The sequence below is a fragment of the Bombus flavifrons genome, chromosome 12, assembly GCF_040668555.2.
Source record: "Bombus flavifrons isolate JBK064 chromosome 12, iyBomFlav1_principal, whole genome shotgun sequence".
NCBI lineage: Eukaryota > Metazoa > Arthropoda > Insecta > Hymenoptera > Apidae > Bombus > Bombus flavifrons.
Window position 1 is genome coordinate 7,379,405 of NC_138453.1, and position 20,497 is coordinate 7,399,901.

The 20,497-nt window shown below is 38.7% G+C and overlaps 2 protein-coding genes across 5 annotated transcripts in view; one reads left to right on the forward strand and one right to left on the reverse strand.

The window, feature by feature from the left end:
• LOC138185391 (zwei Ig domain protein zig-8) overlaps positions 1–20,497 on the reverse strand; it is a 293,791-nt gene that overhangs the window by 211,112 nt on the left and 62,182 nt on the right. For all 4 annotated transcript variants that reach the window (XR_011174602.1, XR_011174601.1, XM_069124275.1 and 1 more), the window contains exon 3: positions 287–432. Coding sequence is in view for 2 of the 4 variants with exons in the window: in XM_069124275.1 (XP_068980376.1) it covers positions 287–432 (146 nt within the window). In the remaining 2 variants the exon portion in view is untranslated. The remainder of the gene's footprint in view (positions 1–286; positions 433–20,497) is intronic.
• Positions 1,390–20,497, forward strand: part of LOC138185389 (uncharacterized) — a 44,622-nt gene continuing 25,514 nt past the window's right edge. The window contains exon 1 of the mRNA XM_069124273.1: positions 1,390–1,413. The gene's annotated coding sequence lies outside the window, so the exon portion shown is untranslated. The remainder of the gene's footprint in view (positions 1,414–20,497) is intronic.

Sequence of the window (20,497 nt, forward strand, 5' to 3'; positions counted from 1 at the left end):
ACGATTTCGAAATGTTTTTGACGATAAACGATAGTCTACTAGTTTTTCCGCGAATATTATCGAATAACAGGAATATCCCGGAAAAAGTGATTCATTAAGCTGGCTATTTTATATGATTTCCTCGGATGATTTATGCAGCATCAATGTGTCACGAGAAAATAACGATTCGCTTGATTTATATCAAAAAATTGTACGATCCGCGATCATCGGTAGATAAATATTTACATAGACAGCCCCAGAATGATGGACGCTATAATATTTTTTAGAAAAATAAGTCGTCACTTACTACTCTGTCTCCAGGATGCTTCACGAAGCAATTCAATTCCGCTGTTTGACCAACGATGGCAGTAACATTTCGTGGGGCGATGTCGTCGAAATCTGGTTTGTTCAAAGGTTTACTTCCGGCGACCACGCTCGCCAGGCTTGATCCACCTGCAAAAAGTATGGACAATACCATTAAGGAAATTGTCTTTTCGTTGAATCTATTCTTCTTTATTCTAAAAATTCGGAGGGAATTCCATTGATTATTAGGCAATTGCTAAAACTTTCAAGGTTTATTATCTCACTGGGGAAAACTGATACGTACTTGTAGATACAAACGAACTTCGTATCGAAAAGATTAACTCGGATGTTGTTCCAGAAAAGAAAGCTGTTTATCGATCGTTATGTTACATAGCAAATTTCCGGTAACAGTTTTTGCTATTAATATATCAGTGTATGTTCCTTGCATCATAAACGACACATACATCATATCGCGTCAAAATCAAAATACGTTAGCGAAGTACGTAATATGTGTGTGTTTGTACGCAGTATGTTTTTTCGAGAGCATTCGTTCCGCCATATTGTATATTGATTCAATTGTATATTGAATATCTATACATTCGCGGTATCTTGATGCGATAATTGTTGCGAAAAACTTACCATAACTTCGATCGTTTCCACTGCATTCTCCCTAACTTCTTCCGTAGAAATGTCAATTAAAGTAGGCACTACACTACGCAATCGTTATTGCACGCGACCGACAACTAATAATACGCGCGAACGAGCGAAGAGGTTCATACTGAAGAGGTTGATTGAGCCGCACAGTGAAACCGGCAACTGAAAACAATTTGCGATGCGAAACCCACATTCGTTGTATATTTACAATTTTTTCTCGCGAACAGAATCTAGCCGCACTAAATGTAAACATACCGAGACCGAGACACGTTTAGTAATGACGATAGTTATACCTTGGCGTACCAGATGGCGTGTCGCGAGAAACATCCAAGGATATATGTATGTATGAGTATATTCTTACCTATAATACTTGTGTATACACATATATTATAGTTTTAATCGAACTCTTTCAAAATGGTGACGTGGTATTTACACAGCTCAGCTAAAATCGATGTGAAGTGCAACATATTACCAGAGGTAAGTAAATAAATTTGTAATTAAAGCACACAAGTTATTTAATAAACAACGATATTCAACTGGAACATTGATTAGCCTTTTTTACACGCAGTATTGATCTCACGATTCAATCGTCGAATATCTAAGTGTACGGTTATAATACTATGATATGCAAACTATTTTTTTACGGTGAATTATTATTTTTCTGTAATCCTTACGAATAATTTTACCAGCATTTATTGCATCAATATCTCAGATCGCTATCTTGCACGAATATAAAATTCTGCTTGATCGTTCGTTTTTATTTCGATAATATAGTATGATTGTTACATTCCGTATCAAACTAGTAAATATTTTAATATTTATTAAGAGAGACGTATTTATATTAGGTACATCATCTAGAAATCGCAATAAATATTCCGAGAGCATAAAATTTCGCAGTTATACGAACGCAAACGGTGAAATTTTCCCGCAGAAGCGCATAAATAATGGAGAAATCTATTCTTATTTAACAAGGCGTCACGGCAACAGAGGAGCGTGAGTATTTCTCGCAAAGTCAAAGTAAGTTGGATGAATATGGAAACTCTTCGAGCTTTACGTTCAAACGAGGTTAGACGATGCAGCTGCTTTGCAACATCAAAAGTTCTACCTCTTGAGTGAGCTGGTTGTTGCCGACTCGCTTTCTACCAACAGAAATGTATACACACACAAATGCACACACTAACGCGCACGCGGGTAATTCTAATAAGCACTTGATTAAGGATGAACTTCCAGCAATACTAATGCGTCACGGTATTGTATATGGCTGTGGTACGCAATCACGGTTAACGTTCATGAAATACCGTGTTAGTTGCACCAGGACAGCCCATCGTCTTCTTCTTTGATCCACCGTTAATGCAAATAGTTCGCCAACTAATAATTTCGAGAATGCCTGGCTTCCCTGTGGCATGCTTCCATCCCTGCTTCGCCCCTAGCCTTACTGACCTTCGATTTAGGTACACGAAAACGGACTCTATCGTAATTTCATCATGAATGCAACAGTGAAAATAATACAACAGTATGATCTTGTATAATAGGTAATTTGTCAACTAATCATTTAGTATAAATACCTCTTTTACAAGTTTGTAGTTTTTTATGCTATTTTTTGTCAAATAGGATGGTCAGATAATGTATATTTTGCAAAATTTAATTGTAGAATTTGATTCATTTTACTGTTATGTCACTGTTATGCAAGGGCATTTATTAATATTTGTAATTTGAAACCTGTGGCTTGTAAAATTTTATTAATAACACTGGTACAATTGCGTGAAAAGGCTCTCATGTGAGAAATAAATTATTTCAATCTACAGATACAACCAGTTATAAAAGTTTACATGTACCACATTTTGAGATACCATGAAAAAGATGTCAATGTTGTTTTAACAATATCTTTAATATTAAACATTCTATTAATTAAACTCAGATATGTACTTTAAATTTTGAAAATAATTTTACAATTTGACATTGATAAAATTAAAGATTGGGTAATTACTGGTGTAATTTCGTTTCATAAATTCTGCGACTTAAATGTCTCGTGTTCGTTTAATTCTTCCCGGAAATACATTAATATACTGAGCAAATACAAAGCCATTTTATGCTGACACGAAAATGTACACGGTTCTCTGGCAAAATAAAATAACTTGACCTACATAAAACTCAGGTTATATGCAGACTTTTGTCACTGGTTGTACTTGATCTCCGATCAACATAATTTATGCTTCGCATTATGATGACGTTTATCTCGCTAACCACTTCATTATACACCAGATCAACGTGATTTGGGCGTGAATGAAATTTCATTCTTGGTCGGATTAAATAAACGCGTATGATGTATAGCTACCGTGTCATAATGGCGCAACAGTCACTTTCACCGATCCTTTCCATCTCGGATTTATTATTGGAGTTTGCCAAATGATATATACCGAAGAAAGAAAAACATTCTCATAACTCAACAACCATCCAACGATTTCAGGGGTCACAAATGGTGACTATTATCTTCCCGCCGAATTAGGTTACGCTGTAGCTGATTTATATGAATCACTCGATTCGCCATTAACCAGGATTTCGTTGAACGCAGAGATGAGGGAATCGCCATTAACATAATCCCGTGAGAGTGGGTGGAAACGGTGGAAAAACGGCGCTGTGTCGAACGAGGCTCGAAACGGTCGACGGGGGTTGAGGGTGCGTTGAACGCGAACGGAAAGAGTGAGACAGAGCTATGGCGCTCGATAAAATTTCCCATTGTGTTCCACGGGTAAAATGGGATTTCGTCGGGGCAGAAATTGAAATTGTTACAAGGCAGACGCGAAATTGTTGGAAATCGCTCAACGATATCCCAGACGATATCGATATGCGTTCCGGGGAAGGAAGGAGTAACGGAAGGGATTGGCAGCCGATAACGAAGCGTCGACGAGTTGTCGTGAAATTAATTTACCGTCACGACCGTCCATCCCTCGCCATGGTCATGGTTGTTCGCTACTATCACGGAACAGTCGATTTAATGGTGTCCCGTGGCAGGCCGATGAAATGGAAAACCTGTAAGCGTCCGGCGAAACGAATGTCGATGGGACGCGCTATCGAGCACCACGAGGAGAAATTTTGCTCCGCACACGCGGAAATGGACCAAAAAGAATGACTATCGATCGAATTCCTGCGCCAGGGAATACTTGGGAAGATCGTCGATATATCAGAACTTGACGTACGAACCAGACATAGAGATATCTTAAAAATTCCAGAAATTTTAGTTTTATCTGTTTTCTCACTCTCTTCCGCTCTTTCTATCTCAGATTGAACTAACATGAGAACTGACAAATTTATGTAAAAGGAGACGTTGGATTAATTTGTCTAATAATCTGTGGTGCCAATAACTTATGCACGGTAGCGCCTTTTTACCTTAACATGTTCGTATTGCGGTCCGCCATTTTTAATTTCAAGGTGAACGAATAAACACATGTCTGATCCGGGAGAACTATCGCTGATTCTCGAAATAGGAAGTTATGAACGAACGAAGAAACGAGCCGGGACGATACGCGAGAAATATTCTTTACGCGTTTCTCCATGGTGCGTTTATTCAAATTTATTCAAATTTGAATTTATGCGGGCAGTATCTGCCACGTAGCACGCGTATGAATGCCGTCGATTTAAATACAGCCAGGAAAATCCGGAGAATTTTTCCAAGGATACTATATGGCAATCTTGCTCTGCTGGTTATTCTTGATTTTTCTCTGCCCACAGAAACGATAAACAAGGAAACTGTGTTTTAAACAAACGTGTTCCACAGGGTCCACCGCAATCTCTGACCGTTTGGTGATTCTCCAAATTTCGGTGGCTTCTAGTCACAGCACGTACGTTCAGTTATTTGATCTTCCCCTTAGATTCGAAGTTGGCCAAAAGCACGGCCAGCGATACCTTTCGACCCGTTCCTATCGTTTACCTCGTCCGTGAATTTAGAGTCGTCCCGGAAATGAACGGGGAAGAAGCGGGCTAGAATGGAAAAAGAGGGACGGGAGAAAGGAGGAGGGTGGTCTGAAGTAATCAAAGGAACAACGGAAAGCCTCGTACCGTACCGCGTCGCGTGGTGAAGCAAAAGGAAAAAAAAGCGCAGTGAAATTATGGTGTAATACCAGTCAGCGTACGTATTCTGCTCTGACACGCAAACCGACCCCTTAAATTCGTCGGTTCCTTCGTCCGTGTTCGTGCCTTGTAATTTCAATGGAATGCATCACACAGAGATAAGAAATCGTAATTGAAGCTCTGAACAATGCTCGCCTGCAATCTGACGTAAGAAAAATCGACGAAATCTAGAGAACCTCGCGAAGTTCTGCTTTTCTAATGATATAAACTCTCTCTCTCTCTCTCTCTCTCTCTCTCTCTCTTTCTCCGCATTGTTATAACTTTTTCCAAATGAATAGTTCGAAGTTACGAACAAATTTACTTAGTCCACGCGTTTGCTCTCTTTCTCTTTAACGATCGTTTCAAGGGGTAAATACCTGCGAGCACGATCGAATGCCTGCAAAGGATGCACCCTTGTTACCCACTTCTTGTTTCATGACAGAGTTTTCCGTACGGCACCTATAGTTTCTATTCGAAACTAGTAGTTGGCTCTAGAACTACGACGTCGATTCTTTCCTACAGGATCGTATCGTTGATTTCGGCATTGAATTCACTTCGAGCATCGCCGAAGGATCTCCTTTCAACCGTTTCGCTTTATGATTTTCAACCGATTCACTGGAGCTATACGCCTGAACCTTGGCTATTTATACGATTGCCAGGCCTTCAAAAGTCCTCTTTTTGGCTTCTCTCTTTTTCTTCTAGCGGCTAGAATTTTCGTATTACCGTTTCCTTTACAAACTCGGTGCCTGTGTATGCAATCGACGATTTTGATGCATCTCTCACATTTCTCGATCTTCTCGTTCACGTTTAAAGCATCGCCGATGATACAAAACGATCGATTCGCATAATCTTAGGTTCTTTGAAGTGCTCGTAGTATTCTTTTGTCAGACATCGTACGATATCAAATAGTGTGACTCTCTACTTGTTATAATTATAGTTACACGTGGACATTGAAATAATAACAGAACAGAAAAGTCAAAAGTCAAATGATAAAATTGCAGTTCATGATTGCCGAATCTTATAAAACTATTTTCCTTAATTTCTTTATTACAAGGCAAGATGACAAGATTCTTTTAAACTCGTAGAAGATCTTCTGATGTTAATAATAACAGTAAATGTATCTATTAATATATCTAACAAATAATAAAACATATTACTGGTATAATTTTAATAATTCCAATAATAACTGCTGCTTTAGTTTAATTATTAATCCATCGTTAATTTATACGCTTCGTACACGTTTCGAATAAATTTATCCAAGATGCTTCTTTAACGTTTAGAACATTTAGTTAATACCCAAAGCGTCAATAGCCATGTAATAGAATAGATTCGGATATTGTTCATATTATTTTAGTAGGATTAATAAAAGCTAATTTCATAGGAATATTCGACGGTTAGTGCCACGTAATCCGCTAATTGATTGAATTAAAATTAACGCTCGGGCAAATGGAGTCGGGGTAATTAAATATCGGTCGCGTTTTAGTAATTCAACAGGGGTCACTGGATATAAATGTCCTGGTGAACCGGCTTGTTTCCCCCTTTTCTAATCAGTACTTGCCGTCCTACGTAGCATTGGGAGCAGGAAATTCAGTTCGTCCTTTGAAACGAATATTGGGGTACGGAGAACAGAAGAAGAACGAAGCCAGGGGAAACAGGGGATTCTAATTACTCAATTAAAATATTCAACAGAGCCGTGTTGCGACCAACTCAATTGCTCTGCGTATATTTCACTATCAAATGTGATTCTAATTAAAACTGTTCCTACTTAACGCAACCTGTGCTCTCCTTTCTTCCTTGTACGAAATTACGTTTAATTTCGATTTATATCTTTCCCGTACTAAAACGTCGTTTCACTTAAAAACATTTTCATCTCTTTCATCCTTAAATTATAATTAACGGTAAAAAAATACCGTCTGTTACGGCGTTCGCGGAGAGACGCGGTCGCGAGGAAAACGCGTCAGCGAGAGGCGTAAATTCTCGCTACGATTCTGTTGATCGACGCCGCAAAATAGTCGTTCCCCTGTTTCGGTTAAAACAACAGAGATGGTTCAAATGAATTTAACACTGTATTAACAGGTTAACATAAAATGGTATATTTGACAATATTTAAAAATAATGTAATGAACACGCCACAAATTGTTTAACAATGAATACAGTAAATATGTTGCAGAAAATCGCCCGACTTTAAGATATCTCTCAATGAATTCGTTAGACTATGCGACTTCAATTTTAATCGTCAGACCTCTCGATGTATAACGTTTGACTCTTCAGAAGGGACTGATTGCCCTTCGATCATTTCTTTGTCTTCTCTGGGAGACGACCCCCACTACGCTCGGGTCACACAGAAACAAATGACTTGCTCGTAAGTTCTTTCTTTTCTTAGCGAGAAAATAGTATAATAATAGAAAATTCCAAGTGAAATTAATAAAATTCATCAAATATTTTCATCAATATAGTTTCTGACTAACTCGATCCCATGACTTGTTTCAAATTTGCACCATGTTCCATTTTATAATTGCGAACATGTAAAATTAAAAACAACGGAGTTGTGTTGTTTACATGCAGTTCGTAGATCATGCGACTATAATTGGCTTGCGGCTAGAATAACATTCACTTTATAATTCCGTATACATAGCCACAAACTAAAGTAGAAACGGCAGAGTTAGGAAATAAATATTGAAAAACTAATTCACCAACAAAGCACGGTTTCCACGCAGATCGTAGTTCACATACAACCTCGCAAACAACCTAAATTAGTCCATAAAGTATGACTGGGTACGACGTTATCCAATCCGTGGAGTTAACTCTAGTGCAAGCATTCCGTTCCACAAATCAGGCTGCGATTCGAGGTTCGTTTCAATAATCGTCCCGGAACTGCTAAATAACTCAATAGTTTCGGCCAGGAACGAGGCAGATTGCACGGGATAGCTCGTTGTGTGTAAAGTTGAAACTCGGCCCGAATGTAACCGGGGAAAATCGCGATAACGCGCCGGTGCTGAGCTTGCTCGTTACGGGTCTGAGCCCTTATGCTTCCTACGGGGCCAGAATATGGGCATATTCTATTAGCAGGATGGTTTACACGGTTGCCCAACCTCGTAAATAGAACCGGTAAACAGATTCGCGCACTAACACACCGTGGGAGGGCATCGAAGCTTGCTACCGTTTCGTTCGCCAATTTCATCAGTGTGCGACGATGCATCCTGGCAGGAAAAGATGGCACGAGCTATGCAGAAGCTTCTTATTTATTTCTCTTCCCTGTTTTCTTTCGCGAACAACGAATTTTTACATCGTTCGTATGATATTTGTAACTTTCCTTAAATAGTATAGAAAATAATAATTCTGGATAAGTCAAAGATCAGAAAGAATCTAAGAAGAACATAGAAGAGAAATGGTGATTTTAGGAATTTTATAAGCGTTTCGGAACTTGTAACAAAGCTATTCTTACAAATAGATTTCGTCAGAATACGCATCCATTGTAACTGAATTGCGAACTTCTATGCATTTACGAGAAACATGAAATATGCGGAAACGTACAAAATGCATGTAATATGCAAAGTAATAAAATATTTTTAAACTTGTTACGACACTTAACAGCTGAAATAAGTCTTTATGCAGGCTGCAAGAGTACGCAGTCTAGATACAATGAATGCGCTGAAATACAATGAATTCTGCTGAATATTATCGGATATAAACGCACGAAGAAAGGACTACGGACTTTTTGAATAGCACAATATATAAGCTCTTAATGAATACAAAGCATTATTCTATTATCGAACTACCAAATGCTCAATGATAAAAATATCGAGCTGAAGGATCGGTCTTCTCCAGTTTCCGTCTCTAGAGGTAGTTTCATAGATTTTAAAGTTCACAGTTGGGAATTCGTAGCACGTATAGTTTAAAAAGTTATTAAATCTTGAAACGAACGTGTACCCTCTTGCACGTTGAGAAAGTTTCGCCGAAACTATACGGGGCATACTGTCCTGCAAACATATGCGCAACTATTTGGAATATCCGACTGCCGTTTATGCGACCGGACTTTGGAGATTAAAATGCAGCAGCTGGAACCGTGGGATTCGTTCAGGTTGAAAGTTCGCTTAATAATAGTACGTCCCTTGCCGGGTATAAAATCGGTCATCAGAACGAGACAGAAAGGTGCATTAATCACCGGGATTGTCTTTAACCGTAGAGATTACGTTGCAACTTTCTGTTAATTACTCAGCTGCTACTGCACTTTTTCACGGAAATGTATTTGCGTTTGTCAACTCTATGCTTCTGTTTTATTTGCTTGCGAGACAACAAACAACATTCTACTGCTGAATAATCTGAAGCTTAATAATCGCGGAACAATTTTTGAAATGCGAATTAATGTAGGTGACGAATAACAGAGAACTGAGTAAATGTCTATTGAGTAATTGATAGCTAGCGAAAAATAATTTAAACAAGATACGTGAAGCTTCGCGTGCGCATGGAAAAAATGTGTGCTGTATGCGTAATATTTCTATGAAGGTGATATGATTGAGAAATAAGAGAGTCGGGATATAATTACGGCACTGAAGTGTTTTATGCGTCTTTTTCTTATGTCCAATGAATCAATTTCTTGTAATTTTAAACGGTAGTTGTCACTTGTTTGTTCTTATCTTTATCAGAAAACGGATAAATTTTTCGACTTGCGTAGAAAGAGAGCTCATTGAAGAAAGAAAACAAGGGAGATGTGAATTGTTAAAAAATTTCGAGAGTTATTGTAGATAACGCGTTAAAATAATACGTACTAATTTATATCTAAAGCGTAAAAATCTGGCTGAAAATCAACGTTGCTTCAATGTGAATGAAACATGTTCGAATTCTATACGTGACATTCCTATCGTTTCAGCATCCCACGTATTATAGGATCATATGTTTCATCAAGCACCTGAAAGGAACAGCTGAGAACCGATTACCGTGTCGTTAACGATATTCCAGTAACGTTCAAGTTGTATCGATGATCAAACTTGCCGCGTAAGAGTAACCAAGTTTATAATACAAGTACGTCGCTAATGCATACGATATCCCAAGTACAGATTAAACTTTTCGAAGACCATTAGCGTGCATCGAGGGAACGTCGTATCTCAAGCTAAGTCAGCGGTTAATTTCACGGACGTCCGGGTCCCGCGAGGATGTCCAAAACGGCGATGTAAGTACGTCCTCGAAGATTCGAACGTGAATATGTCTGTCCGCAAAATATGTCTGTATTGCAAAATTAAAAAAAGACTAATTAAAACGTACGCAAAGTCTCAAGTCCCAGCAGAACTTTCTCTATTGTGTAGCTGTCACAATGAAATTACAAAAATCTGTGGTGTCTGTTTCGTTTCTTAATACATTTTTTTTAATAAAATTTTCAAGTGTGAACACTCTGCCATCACGCGATACGTATAGATACGCAATCTCTTTACATCGTATTCAATAAATAACAACGTGCACGTCTGTGTTGTACATTTTGTGAACATTCATCACGTTTCGTAAAATTTGTACAGTTCATCAAATCGTTTCGCCATTGGAAAAAACAATAACAAATTCTTTATGATATCGAAACGTTGCAACAAATTATCTCTGATATTTGTTTTTCGCTAGTAACGAAACATCGCCGGCAGTGTACGTTGTTCGGTTAACGCAAATCGATTGCGAGTGAGGGGGGCGGGGGGTACAAAATCGAGCACGGATCGACTCGAGGAAATTCCAATCAGGAAACCATTACATTACGTAATCAGCGTTAGCGAGTTTATTGTACGTGGCGAGGCATTTGGCTATTTTGAGGATCAACGTTTACAATTTGCTACGGCTACATGTGTTAGGGTTAATTGCTAAAGCTTTGTAACACGACTAGAGACGAAAGCTAGTTTCTGCATCCTCTTGGAACTTTCTAAGATCTTTTTTTACAGCCTTATACGACTCGTTTCTTAGAATTTCTTCGGGGATCGAAAGACGATTATGTATATTTCATTGCTTATTTCACTTCGAACCTATCACCTTATGTAGATCCGAGACTGGTTTTACTCTAATGTTAAAATATACTCACACAAAGATGAAGAAAACGCTATACATCTACAGGATGCAAAAGTAGATTCGTTCGAGGATTTCGTATATGTTTCTCTGTGTTTCCAATTCCAGTGGACTTCGGCTCGAGTGGCATGCAAATTAAGCGTTTGTTTAATCGTGTTACGGAAAACGGGGTTTCATCGGATATTCCTGAATGAATAATCGATGAATGTTGCAACGAAAGCATCCCGCAATTTTCACTTGCCATCGGCGAGAATTCCACTGGGTAAACAAGTGCGTTGCTTTGGCCAGGAAGACGCGCGAGAAAAATTTGGTGAGAACCAATGGTATGTTTGTTCGGCGAGTAAGAAAGCCACGGAGCAACGCTCTACGATGAAGGCGAGAGAAGAAAAGTTGCAGCCGTTGAACAGACTTATTACCGATTTATCATCGAGTGGAAATTAGAACAGAAGCTTCGGCCCGGAATCGGTGGCAAAAGTTTCCCCTTCGCGCCGCTTGAATGGGAATAAGGAAACGACGAGCGCCTTCGTTGGCCCGCTCACAAAAGTTCCAAAGCATCTCCTCGACTATTACTCCGATGAAGGATGATGACTGCCCCTCCCATCCAGACATGGGTCATTTGTTATTTACTGACCATTACGCTTCGACGTGATCGAAATCTTCGGTTGCTCTTTCGAAGAGATTGTATCCGGCGTCTCTCTGACTCTATATCGACTGTATTGTTCAAATATCGACATTCTATTTGTTGGAGGGTAGAAAACATTCGAGAGCTATGGGGGAAAGACACGATAAGTCACATTTCTATTTTTTTTTTTTTTTAAAGGAAAGCAGTTCCAAAATTCAGTACGTTGTCAATCAATATAGCAAAATTGTATTTATATCTGTTTTCGGAGTTAAATCTGTATCTTTTCAGCTTTTTCGAAATGTTCAAAATATCGCTCCTTAGAAAATCATAATTTTGAAAACGATCAGATATTGCTAACTGTCTTAATAATTATGCCTCTACGCTTCCAAATTCAAATTTCGCCAGCTAGAAACGTATACACTAGCAGCCAAATGTTTCGAATCGCTGTTTCATTGCAACGAAAAATGTTAAAGAAAAGATCAAGCAAGTTATGTTTTCTTAAAAACATTCCTACTCCAAAATCGATAAAAACAACGTGAATTACTATGAAACTCTATCGTATGAATTCTTAAATTGTTAAATTAACAACACAAATTGCCAGAAAGTTTAGTATTTTGCTTCTAATCATGTACATGTACATTTAAAAATTTATCGATGTAATATCCTAGTAACATACTATTCGAAGATAACAAACGGTTGACAATTTTTTCGAATAGCTCGTTCCTAGTGGCTGCGTCTCGCCGAACCAGAACGACATAACAGGGATTAACACGCGTTGATACTTCCAGCGAACTGAAAACAAGCCCAATTAAAATGACGATCAAATATGAATCCGTCCACGCGGCGAGATCTTTATGTATTCAAGTGCAATTCGCATTAATCCGAATGAATTATTAAATGCGTCCATGCCAGGCGAGACTCGCGCAGAGGCACGAATAAACGGGCATGAATATCCCGTGCTAACGCTCGAGAAGTTGGCCACAACAGACAAAGCCTATTTAGGGGTGCTCGTAGAGAACGAATTAAATGTTCACTCGATTCGCGAATGCCAGTGGGGGATATATGGCTCTCACGTGCCGATTCGTAGGTGCTCATTTCCAAAACAATTTATTCCATCCGGCCACTCTCGATCGGTAAGATAAATACAGCGAATAATAAAAATTCCAAAGGGAACGTAGAACAGTCAAGTGCACCAGAAAATGAACTTCGAGCGCGTCTTAAGATCGATATATATATATATAAGCAGAACTTTCAGTAGCATTCTTCTTGTACCTATCATTTCTTTCTTCCAATTTCTTTTTTATTCTCAACCCTTTCTTTGCCTTCTTTAGTTTCTTCGCTGCCCTTTTTCCTCTTCCTTCACGCGAGTTTCCACGGGGGAAGGAAAGGAAAGAAGAGTTTCGCGAGGCGCGAAGCCCCGTTAAAGCCTTCGCTTTAAAGCTTCGCAACTTTGGCAGAAAGTTCGCCAGGTTCGAACTATCGGGAAAACCTCGCCGCAGTATAAGCTCGACCTTTCCGATATTATTATTGCTCTGGGCGAGCCTTGTACTTTCGGCGTCCTCGTTTTTCTTTCCCGCTGCCTTTCTCGTTTTACTTTTTACTTACTTTCGACCCGCAGGACACGTACGGCCCCCCGGGGTCCCGCCCCCAGGATCTCAAGAAATTCCGCGGTTTATTCTACTTTCGAAACAAGTCTCCGGACGATTCCTGAATTAATCAACAATTTATGACTGATGGAGTCGTCGACCGCTCGATTTTTGTTGAGTAACTATACGCTTGCTCGATAGGAAGTAACAGGAAGTTGAAATAGTAACAATGGCGTCTCATCTGTGTAATTGCAAGTCAAACTAACCCAAATTCATTTCCTTCTCTTTCTTCTTTGTCCTTCTCCCGTTTCTACCCCATTTTCCTTTTCTCTGCTTTCATTTCACATCTATTTATTTTTTCCTTCCTTTCGTATCATTTTCTTCCCTGTTTCTCTTTCTTCTTTCAATTCCGTATTTCCTCTCTCTCTTTCTCCCTTTTCCTGTTTTATACGAAACATGTTTATTATTCTTCCACCGAAAGCAGAAATAAACTTCGCATAAAGGTTCATATTTTTATAGTCCAACCGACCCGCGTCCTCTATATCGATAAAATAGCGATAGCTTGCAGTTTTTGTGTATATGCAAATAAATACGGTATAAATGCATATTTGAGAAAAGTAAATGAATGAATTTTTATGAGACAGAATGTCTCTGGCTTCGATCGTACTACGAATTCCAGTGTATTGCTACAACAGCTAATAAATATCGGCATATATCAAACCCATTATATAATAGCCCAGGTACAATTTTGTGGGAAGTATATCGCCAATGGATATTCAATTTGAAAAAAGAGGCGCACGATTAAAAAGCATTGTCTGGCGTCGTATCGAATGTAAGTTCGCCCCCCCTTCCCAACATTCGATGAAAATGAACGTATTCTCCTGGGCATCGTATACTATGCGCGGTCCACGCGTTTGCATTCGGTTCCAGGGATAATAGCGTAAAGGTACATAGCACGAACGGTTCGAGAAATGGAAGAACAAATATCGTGGGACACGTAAACGATACACATTACGTTTCTACGTGACTGAGCTACGACCCATAGAAAATGCCGCGAACAGAGGCATTTGTGGGATGAGCCAACTGGCATGATAGATACCAACTGGCATAGCAACTCGTTACAAACACTGGAGGATCGTTCCACCAAATTTATTTTTATCTGACACAAGTTACTCGTTGATATATTATTTGAAAATTTTTACACGTCTTATGGAGATAGAATATAATATAATGATTTTAAATTGCTAAGGTAATAATCAACCGATTAAAATTTTGTACGGAGAATTCAAAAATGTAGAATTAAAAAAAAATTCAAAGGCAATGTATTTCTATAGGGTTTTAAGTTACATCGAATAGCTACGTAAATCCTTTCACGTTTTTCCAATTCATTAAATAACAGAAAATTATATTAATTATAAGTTATAGTAATTTTCGAGAGTTTTATAATGAGTTAATAATTCTTAGAGATTTCATTATTTTAAAAAATTAAGCAATAATTTCCTAAATTTTCTACGATTAGAGCACCAGGTTATAAAAATAAATTCTTCAAGCATTTCGTTTATGTGATTAGAATCATAAACTCAAGAGAACTAGTACAACATTATTTAATCATTTTAACAGAAGAAAATAGTGGACCTTTTTTCGAAGTCAATTTTCCAGCAATGCGAACCTAACAATCTCGTATCTCGGTTGGATGTTGTAAAAAGAAAAAAAGGAAGATTATTAACTGGCTCGTTTTTAGTGTGCAGTGGAACGAGAAATATTTTTCTAGCTGGTATTTTCTCTCTTCAAATATTCCTTGATTAATATCTTCCTTTTCCGTCGTTTTTAATGAAATATATCGATTGGGAACATTGTGTCCGTGGATGGCTTGCGCTTTGTAGCTGAAACTCCGCTAATGCATTTTATCACATATATGTATACTCTACCAAACAAATCGTACGATCTTGTAAAAAATGTTCCACAGTTCTACCCTTGGTTAAAATACACAGAAACCTATTCACATTGAAGCAATGGAACAAGAAATTTCGTGGATCAAAATTTTTTAAGAATTGGATATTGAAAATTTCAAAGATTTGAGAATCTGTTACTTGGAAGATCTGAAGGTTTGAATGTTTGGAATTTTGAAAATCTAAAATTTCAAAGGTTTCAAGATAAGAATTTTAAAATATAAAATTCTGAATGTTTGAAAATTCGACATTTCAAGGATTCAAAGGTTCGTAATTTTGTCTAGAAGGTATTGGGAAATTAGAAATTTCAGGAAGTGGGGCACTCGGAATCTCAATAATTTGAAAATTAAAAATGTCGAAAGTTTGAAAATTAAAGGAGATTTGAAATTAAAAAATTCTAGGCATCTGAAAGTTTGTAATTTTAGAGACTTGAAATTTCGCAGGTCAGGAAGTTTGCATTCCAAAGATTTTGACATTTCAAGATTCAATTATTTCAAAATTAAAGGATTTTAATTGAATCGCCATCCTCATCGACAGATAAAACGCTCCATACGTGGCACTTACAACTCTCCTTCTCTATACTCCAAACTGAACCTCTTCTAGCACGATTCTATTCTCTCAGCCCTTTCACCAGTGGTGAAACATTTTCCTAACAATGCGAATGGCACGTGCCTGGCCTACATAGTCCAGGTTGGTTCTTAGCTCGGTTCTCCTGATTCCAAACTCGCTCCACTGTTCTTATACCTTCTATCTCTTGGAAGCGTGGATTCGTGATTTCTGAGGAACTGTAGGGCTATGCAGGGCTATCATTTTGGAGAGAGAGAGAGTATCCTCTCTCCGGACTTTCGGAGGTCGGTTGGAGATGTTTAATGCAAACTCATCGATTCTCCAAACCGTCGGACATTTTTCTCTCCGTGCAAGCCTCTCTAAGGGATTCTCACGAAAGATTGCGGCGAAGATTCTATGAGTGATGGCGGTTCATAAAGTCGGATGTGGGCTGCGGTTGCCCTCCACGTACCAGCCACCCTCCTTTGCCTTCTAAAACCACCCCTTGACCCGAGACTCGAGCGATCCGGCTATTTCTTGCGGCGGATCCTCAGTGATACATCGGCCGGAGAACGACACTCGCGATTCTTGATTAGCCGCATAATTTTTTCCTAACCCCTAGCTGGGATATCGCTTTCGTTTCGAGGATGGGCAACGATTCTTTGACCGAGGGTAACGAACTGTTTTAGATTCTGCTATTTCAGCCTACGTTTGTCAACGCTGCCATAGATAGAACAATTTCGATAAAATATTTTGCCAGCATTTAAAAATATCCTTAAAAACCGATATTTTAGCATTTCTTTCTTTTCTATTTTGCAATTGTAAAATATTTAGTCATTGTTTCGTAATAGGGCGATATAATCACTGTATATGTAGAAGAATACAGCAAATGATTTATTATTAACGCGGTAATTAGCACTATATATTGGTAGAGTATCAGTAGTTAAATGCGTGTTCCTTATTTAACGGAAGCGGAAAATATATAATTCAATGAATACCTGCGATAAATTCTGCTTCTAGTTGAGCACTAAAAGTGAATTGGTGAACAGTATGCGGAATTCATTAGTTACGAACCATTGTTCGGCAAGATAATAGGCCCAATGTATCGATGAAGAATGGACAAAGAATAACGAATCTCACTGGAATGTTCTAGTTTATTCATCAAACGTAACATAGTCGCACTACCATCTATTCTGACTATTATAGAATTTATTTAAGTACGAAAAATTCAGTGTTCTAAGGGCTCGAATAATCCCATTGCAGAATAGAATGAATAGTTTGTTGAGAAAGAATTTCGACTAAGGAGAGTATGTAAGATGATGTAAGATGACGATCATAAAAATTCGTTTCGTATATGTGGATTGATCTCATCGACCAAATTTCTAAAACATCTGCAAACCAGTGCAATTGTGACTTAAGCATTCCCTCGGTAGATCCTTTCAACATCGATTCGTAAACGAAACGGCTCACAAGTGGATACCCCGCTGCTTCTCCTAAGCTAACTTCAATCTCGAGAAACAGGAGCAGCAAGTTTTCACGAAACATACGACACCGCAGACCCTTCAGCGGTAACTTTACAATCCGGCAACCACTCTTGGCACGTAAATGCACGCGAGGAAGTTTCGAGTAGCAACAAAATCCATCGGTGAATCGCGTGTGTATCTCGGTTTTTAGCCAAGTGTGTCCGCGCAACGACGTTATATCGTAGTAATCTCGAAGATAGCTGGCGAGAATATTTGCAAGGAATGCCGCGGCATATTTTCTTTATCGCCAGGCGAGCACATAAAACCGCGTCTCGCGCGTCTCTCCAGCGCTTGATCGAAATACGATCTTGACGTCGGCAGACCACCTAACTTCGCCGCGAATCCGAAATACAATTCGACCGACGTTTACCACGGCGTCCAAAGTGGATGGCCTCAGTATAGTCTCGCGAAGATTCTCGAACGAGGGACAGTGTCTTTGTCTAATGAAACACTAAACCGTCGGCGAATTTGAGTGAATTACGGCGAATTGAGTGAATTGATGTATCTTTAAAATTTGCTAGTGTTAGTTAAATTGACTAAAAACGCTAATTGACGCTAATCAGCGTTCAGACAGTTATAGCAATTTATCGTTTGTTGTATAATGTAATTATACGTATTTATAAGAATTTAAATTATTCACATGTCGCTTGTGTTACATGGAACATTCTGAAATCACATTAGCACTGTGCGAGGAACCATTGTCATGGTTACATTCGCAAAGTTTGAAACTAATCAGAAAATGTATATAGAAGCTGCAAGACGTTTGATGCAAATATGTATCGTGTATATCAATTGTAGAAACCCGAAATTGAAAAGTCTAATATCAGCAAGCACGAAACTGAAAATAGCATTGTCTACGTTATCTAGCAAATTGAAGTCATATTTCGAGTTAAGTAAAATACCTAGTTCGCACTGACAACGTGGTTCAAATAGCTTGAATTCAAACGACTTCGCTGTATGCAACTGAAGTATCCGTTCTAGTTTCTACATCTGCTCTTATTAATCGTACGATTTGATTTCAAGTAGTTTGCATTCGAGCGTCCTAATTAATTTAAACGAGATTATAGATAGAATCTAGTTAGTGAAAGTACGAGGATGCGCAAATCAAAGTTTGGAAGTTTCTGATATTTGAAATTGAACGAAGAAAATTCTGACTAAATTCCAGATCGATCGTCCTTTATCAGGACACACGAAGTTAAAAGGATCGTTCTCTAGCATTCTCAAGTGATTCGTTCACACGATACTTTGTATCCTTCCGTCAAAAAAATGTCTAGCGAACACGTCGACTTTAAGAAGGGCTCGCGAGGACCAGACGTTCCACGAGAAAAAGCTCTCCTTGACGTTTTCCCTGGATCGTTGCGAGTTCCTTGTCCTTGTTTCGCCCGTTTTCGCACCGCTTTTTCCTACGTTTGGCTCCAAACTGCCGTCTCCTCGCGCAAAAAAACACGATTTATACACAGGATTTCTTAGGATTTCTTTTAATTCGGCCCTGATTTATGAATCCAGGTTGTCCGATCTTCGAGGGACGCGTTAAACAACCAGGATTATTGTACAGCATAATAGAAATAGATATTATTGGCAAAGATAAGAGTTTCCACGAAATCGTGCCAAATTTTAAATCAGTTCGTCGACTTTCTGAGAATCGGTAGGGGCGATTTTTATGGGCGGGAGCAAGACGGAAATAGTTAAAGCGTAGACGAGTCGAATGTGCCAAAGAAAGCAGTAGAACTCGAGGAAACTTCTAAGTTTGGCCATTTTTGCACAAGTATCGTCCGAGACACGTCTCTACTTTTCTTTTCGAATTCTTTCGGATACTATACGTCGTATCGCGATCTTGATACTTTTTCCCATTCTTCGAAATCCCTTTCCCTTTCTCCTTCTCACTCATTATCGCGTAAATATAAATCGATCTTTCTTTGTATGAAAATGTACCGTGTTACATATTTCTACCCGTTAAAGCAAATTACGATCATTTTTTTACAGTGAAAGAAACCGAATCAATCCTCTTATATCTTGCTATTCATTTATTTCCTCGAATATACGGGACGCAGTCTCCTGTCATCGACGACGAATCGTTCTCAAAAAGAAGACTTCCCCCTCGAAAACTTCCTTAGCATTCATCCCAGTGACATAAAAAATCTGGCAAAAAAGAAGAAACAGCTTTCCCTATTACTCATCTTCTTTCACGTCTCAGATAAGACGGAAAATAAGAACAAAGAGTTTTGTTTCAGAAGAAACCAATTTAAGATTCCTACAGAATGTTGCGTCACGACGTTACCATCGATCTAATAAAATTTTAGAATTTACAAACTACGTTTTCCTCGAATTACGTCTCATTTTGGTAATATATAAAACGAAGTATTTGTTATATTTAACGAAGTGGGTTTTAATTCCTTAGGTATATAATTAACATAAAATCATACGAAAAGCCTGCTTATTACATTGGTGATCAACGAGTGAATGGATCAATGGATTTATCATAATATTATCTTAAGTAGAAATGGACAAAAATCGTTTTCTGTTAAACGTAGCAATAATTTTATTGTTGCAATAGGTGTCAAAAAACTCGGATATTCTAAGTTCGACTGCTCATCGATATTTTAAACATATGGAAATGCAACCAACGCTGACAGCTAATAAATAAATTTCTATAATAGAAAAATGAATAACGCGAACTGATCGTGACCAAAAGTAGAAAAATCCCGACTAAGAATTCCTGCGGATCCATACTTCGCTGATTGTCCACGAGGATTCCTCAAATCGACCCTTTCCTTTCGAGTAAGCGAGATTCCACACCGGGTCTTGCGTTTCCTTTGCGCGCGCGTTCAACCCGAAGCGTCTAAACGAAATTTCCTAGGTGTGCGGGGGCGTCGAGGGAGAATCAGCCAGCCAAGCTGCCAAACGAGATGCTGGAACCGGTGTGTGGATTACCGCATGCGAGCTTAAGCCTTTAGGCAAGACGGAATAGCTGCGCATTTTTACGCCGAGCGACGACCAAGACGACGCTCCCTTTGACAAATGCCCAAAAGAAAATGAGTAAATATAGACGGCAGCCTGGTTTCCTCGCCGTGACTTCGCGGCTGGCTGAAGCGTAAGCGTCTTTAGAAAATACAACCCTTACTCGTCACCCTTCCCCCGAGCCATTTCTTTTTCTGTCCTCTTTCAAACTTCCTTACCCCCAAAGCGTACGTC